The 19,707-nt window shown below is 34.1% G+C and overlaps 1 protein-coding gene across 20 annotated transcripts in view; it reads right to left on the reverse strand.

Annotated features, from left to right (window-relative positions):
• Window positions 1-19,707, reverse strand: part of LOC141449341 (chloride channel protein A-like) — a 134,267-nt gene that overhangs the window by 89,072 nt on the left and 25,488 nt on the right. For 18 of the 20 annotated variants that reach the window (XM_074118658.1, XM_074118662.1, XM_074118669.1 and 15 more), the window contains 6 exons: window positions 19,218-19,348; window positions 13,853-14,035; window positions 9,642-9,854; window positions 5,229-5,381; window positions 5,044-5,133; window positions 2,219-2,299 (listed from right to left, as the gene is read on the reverse strand). In XM_074118658.1, the coding sequence (XP_073974759.1) occupies window positions 2,219-2,299; window positions 5,044-5,133; window positions 5,229-5,381; window positions 9,642-9,854; window positions 13,853-14,035; window positions 19,218-19,348 (851 nt within the window). The remainder of the gene's footprint in view (window positions 1-2,218; window positions 2,300-5,043; window positions 5,134-5,228; window positions 5,382-9,641; window positions 9,855-13,852; window positions 14,036-19,217; window positions 19,349-19,707) is intronic. The other 2 variants (XM_074118678.1, XM_074118673.1) reach the window with 1 other exon arrangement.

Genomic DNA, 19,707 nt, shown 5'->3' on the forward strand with positions numbered 1-19,707 from the left:
AATCCGTTCGAATTAATTAATATGATCACATTTCCAGTATTTTTAATTGAATTATAAACACAAATATGTTAGAACTACATTGTTAATTACATACAAAGCACTTAAGAAATAGTAGCCAATTAGTAAACAGTGAGATTCTTGACAATAGAGGCAAAAACTAAAGAAAACTCACGGATATAACCAAAGAGGTTTATGAGGAAATACCCAAAAACAAACAAAAAATTAGCTAAATACTAAGCGAATTCAGAAAGAATGAGTGCAAGAAACTGATGAGCAATAGCCACTATACCGAAGACAATACATTAGCTAAAATTGACACATATCCTAAATTAATAAACCTTAAATCAGTTTACTTCTTACAGCTTACTTCTTTAGCCCCCACCTTGTGCTTTCGAATCATTTTTAATTTATTTTAAATAAATAGTATATTATTTTTAGACAATCTATTTATTTTATTAAGGCTTAAGTCTCATCTATCACATGGTGTATTGTCTTCACTCATGGAACAAATGGAACCACTTTAGTTGCAACAGAGCAACAAGTAATTTCAGATTTGAAAACAGCAATGTCTTTCCTTGTTACTACGCCTACAACCTATGCAGTAAAATAACACTTCAATTAGATTACAATGCACAAGGACTATTCGGTTTGTTGATGGTTTTTGAGATCATATAACTTAGCCAATAGTCAATTGAAATTAAAAAACCTTCTCCAATAGACATAAATTCCATTGGCATTGTGTCGAGTTGCTCTTTCTGATGATCTCATCCAACTGTCTAAGCAACATTTCTTTCAATTATTATCTACTTCTTATCAAGAGTTTCAGGTGATATTCTCTTTTGTTTGTCAGAATAACCAAAGGCAAAACCAAATAAAGGTTCACCGGCATTTAGATAATTTTTCAGGAAAAAACCTGACCAGAACACTCACACGACATTTCCTTACCTCATTAATTACATTTCTTGAAATCTAATTGTTCTACAAAGAGGATTATTTTATAATAAACTACTTGTTTCCTTTGAAAGTAAAAGCCTATTCATTCGATCAAGCAATTTTCTTCATTAGGAGTTTTGTTTACGTATTAATACTTGAAAATATTTAATAGTTGATAACTTCGTACATTACTATGAATTGATGTTTAGATTTTAAGGTCAATTTAGACCCTCAGAGGGCCTAAAAAGTTGCGGTAATGCATAATGCCAGAGCCCAACAAAGCGTAGACGCACAAATAGTCGTAGTAATTGGAGGAAATCGTACACCAATAACAAGAAAAAAGCTTAATTATTAGTCATATTTTTCTTTATTAGTTCATTATTTCTCTTGCCTAAGTTCACCAGTCCATTACCCAACGGCATTACTCCTAAACGAAGCGGTCATCCAGACGATCTTCGACCACGTGATGCTTTGACCTATCAACGTTAGCACTGTTAGGTTTGACAGAAAGTTTCAGCCTTACACATATTGAGTATGTCCTAGTAGTTTGAAAGGCATGTATGACTGAAAGGTCTGCACTTTAGGGAAGCAAAAACTTCTTCCCTATACTGATAACTCAACCATTATACAGAGGCTCAAAAAAACAGAACTGGAGTGGTGCTCCAACTTAAAGGTGCACAAGAGTGTTTATGGAACGCGTGGAATAGACTTCAACTCCCCAAGGAATCTAATCCAAACTTAGTCCAAGTTTTAGTTTACTGAATTATGGTTAGAATGCATGGGGTTATTTTTCTTCACAAATGTAGCTGTTGAGTGAAAATTTAACCGCATTATCTTTCTTCCTAGTTTCTTTTTTTTTAAAAAAAGTCTCATTTTTCCAATACTTAAGGTATTTTTGTTGATCAACATTAATTTTAAAAATTGTTTCAAGAAAATGTTATTAAATTTACTTCAGCTATTTGAAATGGGCAGCTCTCCTTTAGAGTTCAATATATTGTACGGTCCTAAGTCTTAACAGTCTTGGGGTACATGTATTGTTAGAATATCATGTTAGAAGAAAAACGAAAAACGTACCACGGGAATTACCACTTTTTTTCAGAAAGTTGATTTTTCAATGTTTTTGATTTTTTTGAATCAGTATTTAATGGAAATATGCCTACAATAAATAAAGGAATTTATCGACTTGTGCGAATAACACTATTTTAAAAGTAAAAGTGAACTTGCTGAAGTAAAATTGAGGTTTCAATGCACAGCCATCACTTAATTAATCACTCGTAATATTTACCTCATTTGATTGATTCACAACCAATAAGTGCCTCATTCCCAATCTGGTCATCAAAGAATACACTGTGGAGAATGACGTCTCCTGCAAATATTACGGAAATTAAATTTCGACTCTTAATTATTACACAAACTAGATTTGTTGGATACTACTGTACACAAAGAAAATATCTGATGTGGGCACTTACAAGGTTTACTCTCAACTTAAATATTTAAATAAAAACCTTATACAACTGTACTACCGGACAGTTTTACTACTTCATAAATAAATAAATTTCTTCCAAAAAGGTAGTTGACTTCATTGTTATAAAAGTTCACAATGATAAAATTGCCCTGTTGAAAGAAGCGTAAAGCCTAGCTCTTCTCAAAACCCATTAAAATTAAACATTTCTAGAAAAAAAAAAAAAAAAGCAAAAATAAAGGCCTAACATCCATTTTGTCCAAGATCAAAAGAAACTTTTCGGCAACTACCTAGAAAATTGCAGAATACAGAAGAGCTCTCTTTTTTTATTAATATCCTTCTAATTCAGAATTTCGACATTTCTCACTTAATGTAATAAAACAAAAAATCATTAAGTGTACTAAAATTCATCGGAGCCCCTGCCTTCACTTCATACGGGCACTTTGATTGGCCTGACGCAACTCGATAAAATTTAAAACATTAACATGCAAAATTAAAGAAAAATATATATTTTGTTAATTTCTTTGTAAAGAGTGAACCGTTGCTACGCCAGCCTGGGTCCAAACTCCTTTTCTGCGAAAACAACTTTTCTGAGAGCAACACTGGTAATGAATATTGTGTAAATATTTTCTAAACCAGGAATACACAACCAATCCGAAGAATAATTTGGAAAGTAACCATTTTGGATGATAAAACAAACTAATAAAGCAATAAAACTCCTTAATACTGTAGTATTTAGTATTTTATGTTTATAGTTATACTGTTTTATAAAACAGAAACCTAACGAAGATTTTGAATCTGCTCTCTTATTTCCAGCAATAGGAGGAGATCAATATTTCGAACTGACATTATTATTATTATTTTAAATTAGAAACAATCTGCACTAGAAATTTCAAAAATTGAACTTTTAACAGTCGATATCCCTTATTTGAAAAATGGATATAAAAACTTGAAAGAGCTACGAGTGTGCCAAAAGCCTAGAATTCGCTAGGGGAGTTTCTCTGAATTAGGTAGGAGAAGTATCCAAAGCGTCTGATCCTCAAGTTATAGGAGGTTGCCCTACTTTAAATTTGCTGCAGAAACTAGCATTCTCAAATTTAGGATTATAACCAGGGTTTCGCAAGAGAGCATCAGGAGCCAAAACTCGAAATGGCAGCAAGCAATTCTTCGGTTACAGGGTTTTGAACAGGTGGGTCTCTCCCAGACTAGAAACTACAGACACTATGAGTACAACCATCCGGCCAGCAACCACGTTTGGAAAGGAAAGAAAATGTGTTTTATTATGCTCTCCTAATATTACATGACTCAACACAAAATCCGTGAGGATAGAATACTAAAAGAGCCACCCAAGCAAAATTAGATGCAACTAGTTAACAGTTACTTATTTGAGACACCTTGCCCTATACCCCAGACTTTTGTTGAGAATTCATGAGAAGACCAAAAGACTCCTAGCGTGGTACCTTATTGGCTTGCAAGGGATGAAGACAGGATGTGATCCCAGTACGATTCCTGAGTCTTATGAGTCTATAGCGATCGCTATATTTCTTTCAAGCACTCTCCTCAACAATATATTGAGATGTGGACAAAGGGAGTCAACTTCACAATTTTTGGAGGGGGTCTTTGGGAATAGAAAGGGAACAATAGTTAGAGAGAAGATATTTCAAAAGATTTTCCTAATTCTCCAAGCACTTTCTACAATTGATACCACTCGTATCGGTAGAAATGAAGGTGTCGAGTTTCAGTAAAGTGATAATATTGATGGAGATGAGGCAGCTGGTTGGTAGAGTGAAGGTGCCGAGTTTGAGAACAGTGATAACATTGATCATGATGAGGGACCAGCTAGACAAATAAAGGTGCATTAAACAAGGGCCGATCCTGATTCAACCAATGGCCAAGTTGTGGTTATAAAAATTTAATCGCTTAAAATTTGATTGACTTAAAAAATGTAATCGCCTAAGCTGATTATAACTAAATTTGGAATTTAATTCAATCAATTAAAATTAATCAGAATTAATATTTAATATTAATAAAAAAAGAGAGCTCTTCTGTATTCTGCAATTTTCTAGGTAGTTGCCGAAAAGTTTCTTTTGATCTTGGACAAAATGGATGTTAGGCCTTTATTTTTGCTTCTTTTTTTTTCTAGAAATGTTTATTTTTAATGGGTTTTGAGAAGAGCTAGGCGTTACGCTTCTTTCAACAGGGCAATTTTATCATTGTGTACTTTTATAACAATGAAGTCAACTACCTTTTTGGAAGAAATTTATTTATTTATGAAGTAGTAAAACTGTCCGGTAGTACAGTTGTATAAGGTTTTTATTTAAATATTTAAGTTGAGAGTAAACCTTGTAAGTGCCCATATCAGATATTAATAATGATTAAAATTAAATTTTGTTTTAATTCAATTGGATATAATTGATTACATTTTAGCCCATCTCTAGCGCGTAAACTGAAAATGTTTAGTAACCATAGCATTTTTTAGGCAACATTTAATAATGGGCAATAGATTGTTTTCTAATTATGTTAGCATATTCTTCTTTAATGGTTCATTTAAAGATTGACTAATGATGAGAACACCAAATTTCTATTGGTTTTGCTCTATTTGTTGTACTGCTCAAAAATAATAAATGATCTAATGCATCCAAGATTACCGTTTGAACAAAGAATGGTGATGTGTGCATAAATCGGCCCAGATCAACAGTGTTGTCTTCTTCTTCTTTTAAATGTTTAATATCTTGTAACTTAAACACACCGCAATTAAAGATCAATTTTAATATTGTAAGATTAAGAAAAGCGATAATAGAAACACTATTTCAAATAAATAAATAATTTATACCTTAAAATCCATTTCACCGCGGCCGGCATTATTTCTTAGAACATTCAAATTTTCTTCAAATGATTCTGATGCATACAATCTATGCTTCAAAATGATTATCAAATTTATCCTCAAAACTAATCCTAGTAACTGTCCGTATGATTCAAAACCATCCTAAAAGTTCGGGGGGAAAAAAATTATAAAGTGAGAACTGAAAATTTTCATATTACAAAACATGGACTATGAGAGGTTGCTGCTAGCTCAGCTAAAATTTAACAGATATTAAATTTAAGAAAGCAGGCAAATCAAAAGTATTCATAAGGAATAAGTGACTTCATGGAAAATTTGACTAAACACTGTCTGAATAAAATAATCATGGTTTAAACAACTTCAATATATATTTTCATATTGCCAATCAGTTTAACCAGTCCTGCGTAATCTTTCGCAGACTGCTGAGGGAACTCTCTACTCTAAGAATAAGAGCCTTTCCCATCGCCACAAGGAAGGTTCGATCTCCTATAAGGCTTGGCAGGTCTTAAATCTTTACAACTATACGTCTTCCTCTTCCTTATTTTGTAACTAACTTCTAACTCTGCTTCTAAATGTAAACTTTTACTTTTTTTTATCTATTCTCATTAATTACCTGCACAAAGGATGAAAAATATCCTGCATACCAAAACAATTTCACCATCTAGCAGGAGTAAAGTTATGTGCTTGAAACTTTCAGGTTTCTCAAATATTATATTTACATTTTCTGGATAGTGCTTATGTGGTATAGATTACTAAGCAGTAAAACAGGAGCACTGATTGAGGATAACAAGATCGAATTAAATCACAAATTCCAGCAGTCCCGTCCTCTTTACTTTTTTCATCATTAAGAAATAAACGATTTTAATTGTTGTTCCAGTTACAATCTTTTTTCGTGAATTCTTCATTTTTCTTATTTTAAATTATTGTAATAATTAGCCTCCACAATCTACTGTCCTGTCTTCTGGCGTATAATGTAATAAACATTACAAGATATCTACCTTAACAAAAACTTACAGTTTAAAATGTTAAGTATAAGGGTTGATTAAACGCCAAAAGGTACACAAATCAGCAGTACCCAACATTTCATTAATACTTCATTAATATTTAAGTAATTTTACTGCATTAAATTTCATTAATATTTTTTTGAATTTATTAGAGGTCACAGACCCTTATGCTGGCCATTTTAATCTACAAAATATTTGTTCAAATAGAACACTATTTCTTAGATTGACTGTAATATCTAATCAACAAACTATTAATCACAGGTTAAAAAAAAAAACTTTATAAAAAAAAATATGAGGCTAAAAAATTCAAAAACTTTTTTCAAAAATGCTTGCACCAACATTTAACAATGATTTTGTTTATTTTATTTATTTATTTTTATTTTTAAATAAAAATCTTCGGTTGAAGTTCGTAATTCGATTAAAGCAATTGTTACTTTATTTAGTAGTCAAGCTTTTTTAATAATAGGTAATAATTAATCTGGCTTTATAGTAAATAATAGTTTTCTTCAATTCTCAATCTAGGTATTCTTACCACAGTGTTATATATTTGGAATATAAGATATGCATATTTTTATGACAGCTAATTATACCAGTATTTTACCTACTATAAGTAAAATTAGAGGGACTACATTAAATTACAATTGAGAAATGAATAATTATTGTTGAATAATTTACTGGATATTACCTATGCGTTATTTGTACTCACAAATACTTCGGTAAGAAGAATTCTAGACTGAAATATTGTTTTAAATCCGTGATTCAAATTTAAACAGTAGCCGACTCTAACTTTGTCTTTTTCTATTTTAACATGCATGTATAGGTGACTACTCAGAATAAAGGGCCTAATAAAGATAAATCAGAAGAATAATTTGGAATAAAGCTATAATAAAGTACCTATTTAATTACGAAGATATAATATACATTTTATCATAATTATAACAAAAAATAAAATATTATGAATGAACTAAGGGAAGGGATTAGCTATGCGGTTAGCGTATCGGATTCCCACGTGGAGGTTCCGGGTTCGAATCCAGCTGCTGACCCTTAGATTTTCTCTTCCTAAGAGCTTCTTACAGCTCACTGGCCGGTGATGGACAGTGTTGTCTGTAACGAGAGAACACTGTCCGGAGGCCGGCAGTGCACTGAAAAAAACTCCGGGCGCCAATAACCTCAGATGTTGACGCGATTTAAATCAATAAAAAAAAAAATTATGAATGAACTGGCCAGCATAAGGGTCTGTGACCTCTAATAAATTCAAAAAAATATTAATGAAATTTAATGCAGTAAAATTACTTAAATATTAATGAAGTATTAATGAAATGTTGGGTACTGCTGATTTGTGTACCTTTTGGCGTTTAATCAACCCTTATACTTAACATTTTAAACTGTAAGTTTTTGTTAAGGAGATTTTTGTACTTTTTGGATAGATTTTCCTTTTTATCTGTTTTGCAAAGTTACATATCTGCTTTACAGATTTTATTAAAATTTGGAATAATAAATTCTACCATTATAACCTAAAAAGGTGTTAAGTCCAAACCGTAACTACCAGTGGAGCGATCTTTTTAAAGAATGATTATAGTTGCGGTGCCCAAACCATCCTCAATAACAATTTTTTAGAGAAAGCGTTTTGAATAAAATAGGAAGGTATTTGTACGTAAATAGCAAAATTAAAAAGCGATTCCAGTACTTCCTTTTAAGAGGAGTAAGAAAAATAAACTGCGATTACAGTACTTCTCCCTAAAAGGCAAATATTTTGAATCGAATTCATTGATGTAAATAGGTTCACTCATTGATAATTTTAACGATTGCAGTACTTCCTCTTAGTAGGTGTAAGAGCATGGTGGCACTTCACAGCCAGGTAGAGGAGCTTTAACCACTTCTTCGTGGTAAATTTTATCCAAATCGAACTAAGCGTAATAGAAATATTGGTAATAATAGAATTATAGAATTAGAAAAGGCCTTATTTGGGTGGGGCAAACTCCCCTCCTTATGAGTCATAGCGACGAGACTTTTAAAGTGCAAATCTGTACAAAATTTCGATTCGAATGACACTTCATTCATGAAAATCGGTTCACGTTTCGATAATTTGAAACGATTACCATACTTCCCCCTAATAAGGGTAAGAGCAGAACGTCGTTTAAATGTTACGTAGGAGTGCCCTAAAACTTTCATCCTGCCAAATTTTATTAAAATCGGGTCAACATTTTCAGAGTTATTAGTAATAATAATTTTGAGAAGGGGCCTCACATATATGGGGCTAACTCCTCCCCCATTTGATGTACAGCGTCGAGACCCCCAAAAGGCACATCTACATAAAATTCCGAAACGAATGACACCTCATTCATGAAAATCGGTTCACGCGTTTAGGCGCTACGTTGTTTACAAAAAAGGTAACAACAACAACAAGAAGAACAAGAACAAGAACATTTTCTGAAAAAGCTGTTTTTGCTCATTTTCGGCAACATTTTTCTCAAAATCTACTAAATCTGGGTTGTTGCAAAAAATTACAGTGATAAAGGAGGGTTTGCCTTACATTTTAAAGAAAATTTGGGAATTATATCTTTTATAGAAAAAGAGAAAAAAATTGTCAAAGTTGGGTGTTTTTTAACGTTACGCTATTTCGTGCAGTTTTTGACGATCAACCCTTATACAACTGTCCTACCGGACAGTTTTAATATACCAGTGATCTAGTCCTACTACGGAATAGAAATTGAAAGCAAGCGAACAGAGAAAGCTGTGAATTCTCAGAAAAAGTCTGGACCTGCTGGTATCAGGTATGGTGCAGATAAGTAAATAGAAACAACAGAGTGGAACTTTTTTGGCAGCGGCACGAGAAAAAAGGATTTGAGCCTAAATAGTATTTAAAAAAAGGCTATAAATTCACGTTTAACATGGAATAGGAAAGAAGAAACACATAACTGGAGCTGGTTTCAAAAATAAAGAATGTGAAGTTCAAAAGGGTATCTACAATATTTTATATTTGGCTGTGGAATGTAGAAGCTACGACAGACAAGCGAACGGTTAGACGCGAAATCTGCAAAGCTAAGATGTATTGTGATAATGAGTTCGATTCTCGGTCTAGGCCTTGGATTTTATTTAATGGTTAATTATTCATTGTAAAATACGTTTGCTATTTGCCACCATCCACACCTAATTCGGTAGTTGGATGCAAAGTGAAAAAATAAGCGTTACTTTATTTCTTTTTTTTTTTTATTTGAAGAAACTAGTACGTAGTAATAAATAGAGCGTCAAGAGAATGTCAACTGAGTAATTCATACAATTTAAAAATTTGGCTGCTTTCCAGAAAATCCTATTTGGATTATAATTTTGATAGCCTTTTCAGATACACAAATTTTTAAAAAATCTTATTATTATGTAATCAGAATTTAATCTTATTTACCTCCTCAGAAGAGAAGTCTGGATCAACCACAGGAAATCCATTATGTTTGGTATTTTTTAAAACATGCACAATAGCTCCAACAGTTGTAACTTGTGGTAAAGCTACTACGTTTTTATTCATTATATTTCGTACAGGAATCCAAGAACAGTTTGGTGGAACCGTTCTTTCTAACAATGGCATTCCTTTCATCAGACATTCAGAATGATAGATGGGCTGTAAACGTTTCAAAATTATAAAAAAAATTAGGAGCAAAGCAGTTTATGTAGACCAGAATTAAACAGACAAAAGTATTCTAACTTTTTCTTTACCACCAATACACCTCCTCGCTATCGAAAGCTTTCTGAAAAAAAAATTTAAAAAAGTACCCAGCCATAATAGCAATTACTGTTGGTTCCTCTTTTCACGTTAACTCTGATTAGTTTCATACTTATTCATTGTTGGTATTTATATTTGAATGAACTGTTAGTAACTACGTATGTTTACGTTTCCTTATAAAACTGCAAGGTGAGCATTAAATTCCATTATGCATCCACATTGTCCGCATATTCATAGAATTCACATCGTGATCATGGCAAGAAATAACTTGTAAGACAATGGGTCTATTTGGGATAATTCAATTTAAAGTAAGTGTTTCCTTCATGTTCAATGAGACATTTTCAATACGGAAGAGGTGATGGTAGTAAATGCGTATCGAACAGCGTCTTTTCTTCCAAATAAGTTTGTAACGAATGCAACCATATTTAAATGGATTATCGAACGATGATAGATACTGTACTGTTAATGAAATGCCAAAGTACCAGAGAAACAACCACGTGTATTTTACCAGCATACATCTATCGCTCCACGCACTGTTAACCTCCCTGCATAAAGTGTTGCCCTATCACTAGGTACATATATAAATTAAAAATATATAATAAAATACAATAGAATAGAAAAGTGCACTTTAACCGATTAAACGAAATTTGAATCGCTGTAACGCACCGGCTTTTTCTTTGCTCGACTTCCTCTATCTGTCACCAACTTCAAAGTTCTCACAGCCGGATCCTGCAGTAGAAGTCTTCACTCTTCTGGTTGGGAATCTTCTAATGGTTTAGTATGTTCTGCAATGTTTCCCTAGATTTACTTTCTGCTGTCTTCTCAGCTGACACCAATAGACGCCTGTTACTTGTTACCACACCCCCATTCGTTTGGACAGTGTAAGCCCTTGGTTGACTTCCTGTTGTACCTAACCATATCGTTTCAGGTCGGGTATCAACACACGCTCGTTTCTCGCTGGCTCTCTAAAACGCCTCACACGATTTCGTTGATTGTATTTCTTTTGGTTCCTTTGTTTAAAACTGCTCTTTATTTTTAAACGATTTATTTGGACGCTTGTAACTGAACAATAGTTCTTAATTGAGGGAAGTAAAGACCGTATTTTTCTGCCGTACATCAATTCTGCCGGCGACAAACCGCTTTCTAATGGCTGTGGTTCTTTAGGCTAAGAGGCCTAAATTGGGATCGTCACATTTTGTGAGAATACGCTTGGCAATGTCAACCCTTTCTCTGCCTCTTCATTCGACTAAGGGTATCTTGAACTGGAAGTTCTATGTTCGAAAGTATAAGTGCTTGTGAATGTTTTGTAATCCTCAGAAGTTAACTGAGTTCCCCCATCTGGCCTCACGATGCACGGAATACCATGACGAGCGAAAACATTTTTCTTCGTTCTGTGACATCCTCACATGTTAGTCTATCTACAAAAATAACCTCCAAATATCTAGAATAGTAGTCTTGAATGATCAAATACCATTTACCTTGGAACTTGGCCAAATCTGCCAAGGAAGACCACTGGAGGCAAGAGGTTCTCGTGGATTCTTCCTCAGTTGCAGGCATTCTTTGCAGTTACCTACGAGTGACTTTATGTCTTCGCAAATGCCCGGCCACCATACTGAATCGTTAGCTCTTCTTCTGTATTTAACAATACCCATGTGCCCTTCATGGATTTTTGACAGAATCTCCTTTCTGAGAGATTTTGGGTATTACTAACCTAATTCCTTTCAGCAGCAGCTCTTGGCTAACATTAAATCCAAAACGATATCGATAGTTTAATGTCTCTTTATTCCATTTATCTTCTTCTATGCACCTTCTAATATGCTGGCATTCTGTATCCTCCGCCTGAGCTTCTCTCACTTGTGCTAGCATGATGTCTGTACAAGTCAGAGCTTCTACTATACTACGCAAGAAGGTCTTCTGGTCCAAAATATCCTCCGCCTCTCCACAAACTGGGAATGGGATGTCTAGAAAGTACATCTGGTGTGAAGAATTGTTTGCCTTGTATGTATCTAACTTCATAATCAAAACCTTGCAGTCGCATTCTAAACCTCTGCAATCAGGCTGATAACTGTGAGATGGGCTTCTGATCTAAAAGTTGAACAAGTGGCTTGTGGTCTGTAAGAAGAATGAACCTTTTCCCTAAAAGGTAAGCTGAAAACCGTTCACAAGCCCATGTTAAATTCAAAACCTCTTTTTCTACTTGGGCAGCTAAAGATCACAGGTCTCCACTCTCCATCTGTCCACAGACTTCGTGTTGTTGTTCAATAAATGCTCCTAGGCCTAAATTAGAAGCGTCCGCTGCCACTCTTGTGGGAAGATTTCTATCATAGGCAACCAGCACTGGCGTAAAAGTCAACCTTTTCTTTAATTCTTCCCACGCCTTTTTCTGCTACACATCCAATGTTCATAAAGTGCCTTTTTTTAATAATATTCTGAGGGGAGCATTTAAATTACCCAGGTGTGGAATGAATGTCATTAAGTTTATTCATTCCCAAAATCTGCCTAACTTGTAAGACATTCTCTGGGGCTGGATGCCTAAGTACTGCCTCAACTTTACCTTTGTCTGGATAAATCCTGCCTTCTTTTATAAAATGTACCAGAAATCTAACGGAACTGGTCCCGAACTTACTCTTTAATCTATTTAACGTCACCCCATTCTGCTTCAATCTTTGTAAAACTGCCTTCAGTCTTTCGTCGTGTTCCTTCTTATTACGGCCAACCACAAGGATGTCATCGGCTTAGTTTACAATACCCTCCAGCCCATCTTCGATGTGAAATATTCTTATCTGATAGACTTCGGGCCCCGAACTGATCCCAAACGGTAGACGTTTAAAAATATATCGCCCAAAAGGGGTAATGAAACATGTTAATTTGTAGCTATCAAGGTGTAGGGGTACCTGCCAAAACCCGTTGGATGCATCTAACAATACCTTCCCCCCTTCAAGCTTGGCTGGTGTTTCATCAACCGAAGGTAGCTGTAATTTCTCTCGCCTAATTGGGTGTAGTCTACACAGAGCCTTATCCTATCTCCCTATTTGAAAGCGTTTGTGATTGAGCAGTCACCGATCTAGCATCTAAGGAATGAACTGAACTCGTACTTAACACTCCGAAAAAAGTATGGATGATTAAATAAGATCATTGAAACCCAGCTATGATTTTTCAAATTAGCACTGTTTTATAATTCTTCAACAAAATACTGGTTCTCTTTACTCCAGAAATAACGTTATTACACTGCGGTATATTGCATACGTTTCCCTTTGTAGACAAAGTCAGAAAGACATCGTAAAATCAATTGCCTACAAGCGTCAAGAGGTTTTAATGTTCATCCATATCAATCAATTAGTTCATGACTTTAAACCTATTCTCCTTTTTGGTATGTTCGAGAAAAGCTGCCACTCTGAACACGTTGCTGAAGGCTTACATCTTTAATCGACATAAATTTTCCATACAAATGTATTTCTAAAATTAAAGTATGCAACAAAGTAACGAACATGTGAAGTGACTCGTAAAATTTGATGAGACTATATTGGGTCACTGCTTATTTCAGATATTTGGGTACATTATGTTAAAACTCAAATTACTTATTATATTTTTGCTATAATAAAAGTATCTTAAAGGTAATAGTAAAGATCCAACAATATTTCAGTGTTTAGAAGATACTTAAATATTTGAGGATTGTATTTTTACTTGTGGACAAAGTTCCCAGGAATAGATATTATGATTTCCTGCATATTGCAAAACCCACCTGGTGGCAAAATATCTCGATTACCATCTACGTAACATTTACAGAGCTACGTACTCAATTTAATAATCAAATTAAATTTGAGATTTCTTTATAATCAGCAAAATTATTTATTAGCACCTACTAAGTAAGCAATTAATATTATTTTTGTACTTACATGAGTTAACTTATCAGCAACAAATTTAGTGGTTATAACAACAATAAATACTGGCAAGCCAAATGCTATCTCTCCACTAGACTCAAGCAAAATTATACCTATACTAAGACAGATCCTAGTTGTCCCGCCTACATGTGCCCCTGTTGCCAAAAAAGCGTACATCTGTGGACGACACCAAGCATCCTAAAAAAAAGTAAAACAAAAATAAATAACCGAAGAGTGCTCTTAACTGAATTTTCTAAAGTAAAAAAAATGTTACAAATACAGGTTCTAATCCCCATGAGTTCAACGTTTATTCAAAGTTAAGTCGTTTCCGAGAAACTTTCGAAAAATTGTTGAACTCCTTTTGTAAAATAATACTTGTTGAGAGATTTTGGTCGCTAAGTTACAATCGGGTACTCTGGTAAGACCAATCGAAATACAAAGTTTCAGCTTCCTGTATTTTTCTTTGTTGAGATTGTCATCACGAACACACAGTAGAAACACACAAAGCGAGAGGGAGCATTGTTTAAAAATCACTTACTCGGACTCAGGAGATTTAAAAATTATATTTTTACTACAGGATAATTATATTATAACTCTCTAAATATGAAAATTTCACATTAATACAACTTTGTTTATCTAGAAAGAAAATGTAAAAATCATATTTTGTAATTGTTTAATCTCTTTTAAAAAAAAACCTTGACTTCAAGCCCCAGGTATGGTCTAAGAGGCAGCAATTTTATTGAACATGAGGGAATATGAGAATGGTTCTCATCACCGTGTCCTCACAACCAGGTTCATACTAATTCAATTCCCCAATGTTAATCTGGGACAATGCCTTAGGTGCGCTGATAGGAAATCAATCTTTAAGGGTACAATAAGGCGTGATAGACATATATGGCCTTAAGCGCTGATACTAACTTATAGCAAAGTAATATAAAAGATCACCAACAATCAGTGTTTAGAAGATATTTAAATATATACTGTAAAGGTTTTTGTCCTTTTACTAAAAACACTTTAATTACAACTAGTGACTGCCACTAGTTAATTTAATAAGTGTGGGTTTGATAAATAATAAAACTCGCTAAACTTATAAGTAGTAATTCGATTTATTAACACATTAACATTACTAACATTAACATTTACTAGCAACTAACGCTACTCATTACAGTTACCATTTACAACAGTCTCAACAGTTTACTGTTACTTACTCACTACGTAACGCCACAAAACTGTTCCACGACTGACCACTGGACTGCACTGCACTGAATTGCACTAGTCTCAACCGCACTAACAAAGCTCTACTCACTAACTGACTAACTGCCCAACTGGCTAACTCTGCCGAACTCCGACTACACTCTGACTCTCTCCAACCGAGACTCAATGCAACTCTGACTGCAACTCCAACTGCGACTCCCCCACTCCAACTGGGACTGCCCCACTCCGACTCCGTCTGTCTCACTCCAACTCTGACTGTCTCACTCCAACCTGCCACTCACTGGCCGGGAAAACACAAACTGCCCCCACCCCAACAGGGGCCGCTCCCTTAGCTTACTTTTACACAGTGGTGGACCGTTATAGGCTACGGTCACTAAACTCCTAGAAAATCTAGCCCTTTCTTCTCTGCTCGGGTCAACTTCGTTACAATACTATATCCGTTATTAACGCAACCTCATTCGCAGTCCAACAATAAATGAAAATGACACATTAGAGGTACTCCCCAAAAACTCCTCTCGCCAAGATTTGTCCTTATCAAATTTTTCTGAACAAATGTTTCAAGAAAAGTCATAGAGCTACACATATTCTAATTCCTAATGTTTAATAAAATCCATACCCTCACTGAAATGGCACTTTTGGGAAAGTCTAACCACTCACCCAATTGAATTTTTGGAAATGGCCACGCTAGTAGATTTTTTAAAAAATCCTTTCAATTGCCTTCTTTAAAAACAATTTCTCTCTCACTCTCTCTCTCTCTCTCTGTTTACATGCAGGGAGAAGTCTATCCCTTCATTTCTAATAAAAAAGTTTAATCTCAACAGATGTATAATGCTACTTTCTACAGCTTGTAAGAAAAAGAACCTAATAAATCCGAAACAATATTCTCTTAAAGCATTTTCTGATAAATGCTGTATTATTTGTACATAATAAAATGTAGGCTTTCTCCAATTCTCTCGGACTACACCAGTACATACATTTCTCTTTCTAACTTCTATTTATTTATTCCTCCACATTTCTTGGTTCATTTTTAAAATTGAAACCTCTACCTCTACCTACCACTAGTAAGTATTTTTTTTTTTTTTTTTTTGTATAAATGTGTACGTCTCTCATTAAATAAAGTGTGCACCTCGGTAGAAAGTTAATTAGCGAATAATCCATAAATAATTACTGGGCACGATATCCTTTTGTAAATCTTCACTTTTTTAGGATTTTACGATTTGCTTCAAATTAGAAAGCTGATTCACAATATACTCTTCCCTAAGCTAAATTTTTGTAAATGTACTTGCAAGTTTCGATCCTTGTCAGCTGTTATCTTTAGAAGATAACACTAACCGGGAGCCTGGCAATGCTCCAACATATTTTGATACTTTGAAAAGTGTGATGTGCGTGCTTTTAATTTAAAGAATAAAATAAACTTATCGAAAAATTTCAATAGTCTTGCAATACCTAAGAGAACTATTACTCCCATATAAACCACTCATCCCTAATACAAGACTAAACTAAAGATGTTTAAAAAAAATGTGGCGTCAAGGGGATACACCTGACGCAACAATTTCCAACTGATTATAATGAGGATCCAAAACTATTTAATCAAATATTGTATCAAATGAACAAATATGAAATGATTACCTGTTTTTAATACATACAATAAGACTGATACGAGCAAAACATATTAAGTTAAAACAGTTAACTACGATGAGAAATATTCTCAAAAAGCTTCAATAACTGAATGATAAACAATTAATTATCACTCATTTAAAATTATATTCGCAAGAAATATATGTGTAATACAAAAAAATATACATATAATAGGATTTGCTTTGAACATTATTTTCTATAAAATAAACAATCACCTATTGCTATTGCTATTCTAAATCCGGTATTATGGAGCAGAAATATTCTTGACAGCACCAAAACAATGATTTATAATGCCCTAGTACAAAGTGTATTGTTGTATGGTTGCGAGACATGGTCAATTGAGTCGCAAGAACAGAAAAAACTGGTAGCTACCGAAATGGACTTCTGGCGCAAATCTGCGAGAAAATCCCGAAGAGAAAAAGTAACGAATAATAAGATCCGGGAGATTATGAATGTCCAGAAGTCGGTGCTAGAAGTTATCTGTGAGAGACGACTCCAGTGGTTTGGCCTTGTTAAAAGGATGGCTCCAGAAAGGTTGTCCCAACAGGTTTTTGATTGGGAACCGGATAGTAGAAGGAGGAGAGGACGCCCGAGACTTACTTGGAGGTCTATAGTCGATATAGACATGACTGGCCATGGTTTGACGGAAAGTGATGCTGAGGATAGAGTTTATTGGAGAAAAAACATATTTGGCGAGAAAAACCTCAATTGTGGGGAAACTCCTTAGAAAAGAAAAGAACAATCACCCCTATTAATTACGTGTAAACTGAAATGAAAAAGAAGCAAAATAGGTGAGGTAGAGGAGTGAAACAGAGAACGCTCCATCCAAGTACCTTCCACATTAAAAGATAACACTTTATGTCCTCAGAGAGAGTTACTATTCACGGAGAGGAACCCTTGGGTGGTGGTCACTCCTTAGGTAGTCCATTCTTTGGAGGATTTCCAGCCGTTCGCCCGAGCTTCAGCAAAGATAAGTTACTTTTAGCGGAGATATGTGTTAAAGACCTTAAATAAAACGTCCATATTTGGTTCGAGATTGGGGGCGGAAGAGCATACTTTACTATTCACATTTTTAAAACAAAAAGTAGCTACACGAGGGATTCGAACTGGGTATCTCCCACTTTCAAATACCCCTTCATAACCACGATACCAACACCCGCCCCATTAACTACAATAATTCTAACATCGTATGTTGGTAATACATTGTACTTGATACACGTATTTACAGGTTTCATTCTTTTTATTTTTTCTTGGCCTTTCGGTTAGGTGCAAATTAGCCATCGTTCAGTAGTTTGTCTTCAACCTTATTATTGTACATATTAACAACTTTACTGTATAGTATGATTAATTGAAATAATTTTTATGAATTATAGGACAAAACGTTTCTATGATATATTTATGATTTAATTTTTTATGTCCGCCGTTATTATTTTTCGAGCACCACCAACCAGCAACTCGCGTACCACAGGTTGGGAAACGCTGCTTTACAACAATCGAATACACCAAGCTCTGAAGAAGGATGAAATCCAAAGGTTTACAAAGTACAAGCTTGAGTTTGTAAACTACTTTGGACTGGAAATTATTTTCAAATTGAAACAACCATATAATACTCGTGAGTTAAACAAAACAAAACAGCCTCCTTCTTAACGAGCGCTTAAAAAAACTAAACATTTTGTAATATTTCTTCTCTGGAAAGAAATTTAAAATAGTTTTTTTTTTTTAATAACGCAATACTTCATGTTTAATGATAAGAAAAACAATTGTTTAACCCTCAACTCAGCACTTGGATATCTCAGACTTGAGTGAATTCCTGAACTGATCTATCTATTGGCAGAACAACACATACTAATAAGAAAATGTGCTTAATGTAAATTGCATCTGGCACTGCTTGTTTTGTCAAGCAGAGAATTATGTGGGTCTATCAGATCTGTATACCAATCGGTACTATTAATTTTTTTTATTTAATTGTACGAGTTGCCACAAAGACGGGAAGACTGATTTGAAGAAGTTTTGGCATTGAATAACAAGCCAACTGATGTAATCCATCAATTTTTATTTCAACAAATAATTTTTTCAAAAAAAAAAAAAACGTAGGTATTCAGGATAATTGTTTTAAGTTTTGTCCAGTCGTCTACTTTACTTTGTGCTGAACACGGGCTTTCTTTTCTTTATTGTTTGTTTTTCAAGCTTATTGACTGAAAGCAAGTGATCTTATACCCTAAATCATGTTTGAAGCGTACCTTAGAGTTAGTATGTTAGGATTTATTTCTTAAAAAAATTGAATAACTAAATATTTTGTGAAATATAGTTTTGAATTTTTTTTTTTTCAAGTTTCCTCTAGAATATCAACAGCTTTATGTGTTCTAGAGCCAAAAAAACAAGGATGCCCAAAAGAAATATAATATAACTCCGTTCATATTGCTTGTAAACTGGCTAAAAATATTTACTGGTTTCATTGTCACCATTTTATCGAACTTCCCATATGTTGCGTTGAGGGTTAAATTGGTAGCAAAAACAATTTACCAACACACTGACGTATCAATATCAACTTTATGGTGGCACTGGTAAAAGAAGTTATTACTGAGCTAAACAAGATATTTGTTGTTAATGCCTTAGTACCGTAAGATATACCTTCTTCTAATGCCAAAACAACTCCACCTGCAACAACAGAATGAAAAAATGCTTGGGTTTTCAGCGAATCGCTCTACGGTTATATCATCCATTTCGGATAAAATATCAGTTAAAAGTGTCAATGTACTACAAGGCATTTAACGTTTTGTATAATTTGTAACAAAGAATAGCAAGAAAAACTAAAAATATAAGTATTCGAAGTAAGACTGCAAAGCGGGGGTTATTTGATTGCTTCACATATTTATTTTCTTCATCCTCCAGTAATTAATATAAAACAAAAAATTAACAATATTTTGGACTTCAATTCAAAAATCAATTTACACGCCCACTAAATGTAAAGTGAAGAAGAAATCCAGATCGATTACAAAATCGATATGACACCAAAA

This window comes from Rhodnius prolixus, unplaced genomic scaffold (genome assembly GCF_049639745.1).
Source record: "Rhodnius prolixus isolate KJV_2025 unplaced genomic scaffold, Rpr scaffold_2, whole genome shotgun sequence".
NCBI classification, from domain to species: domain Eukaryota; kingdom Metazoa; phylum Arthropoda; class Insecta; order Hemiptera; family Reduviidae; genus Rhodnius; species Rhodnius prolixus.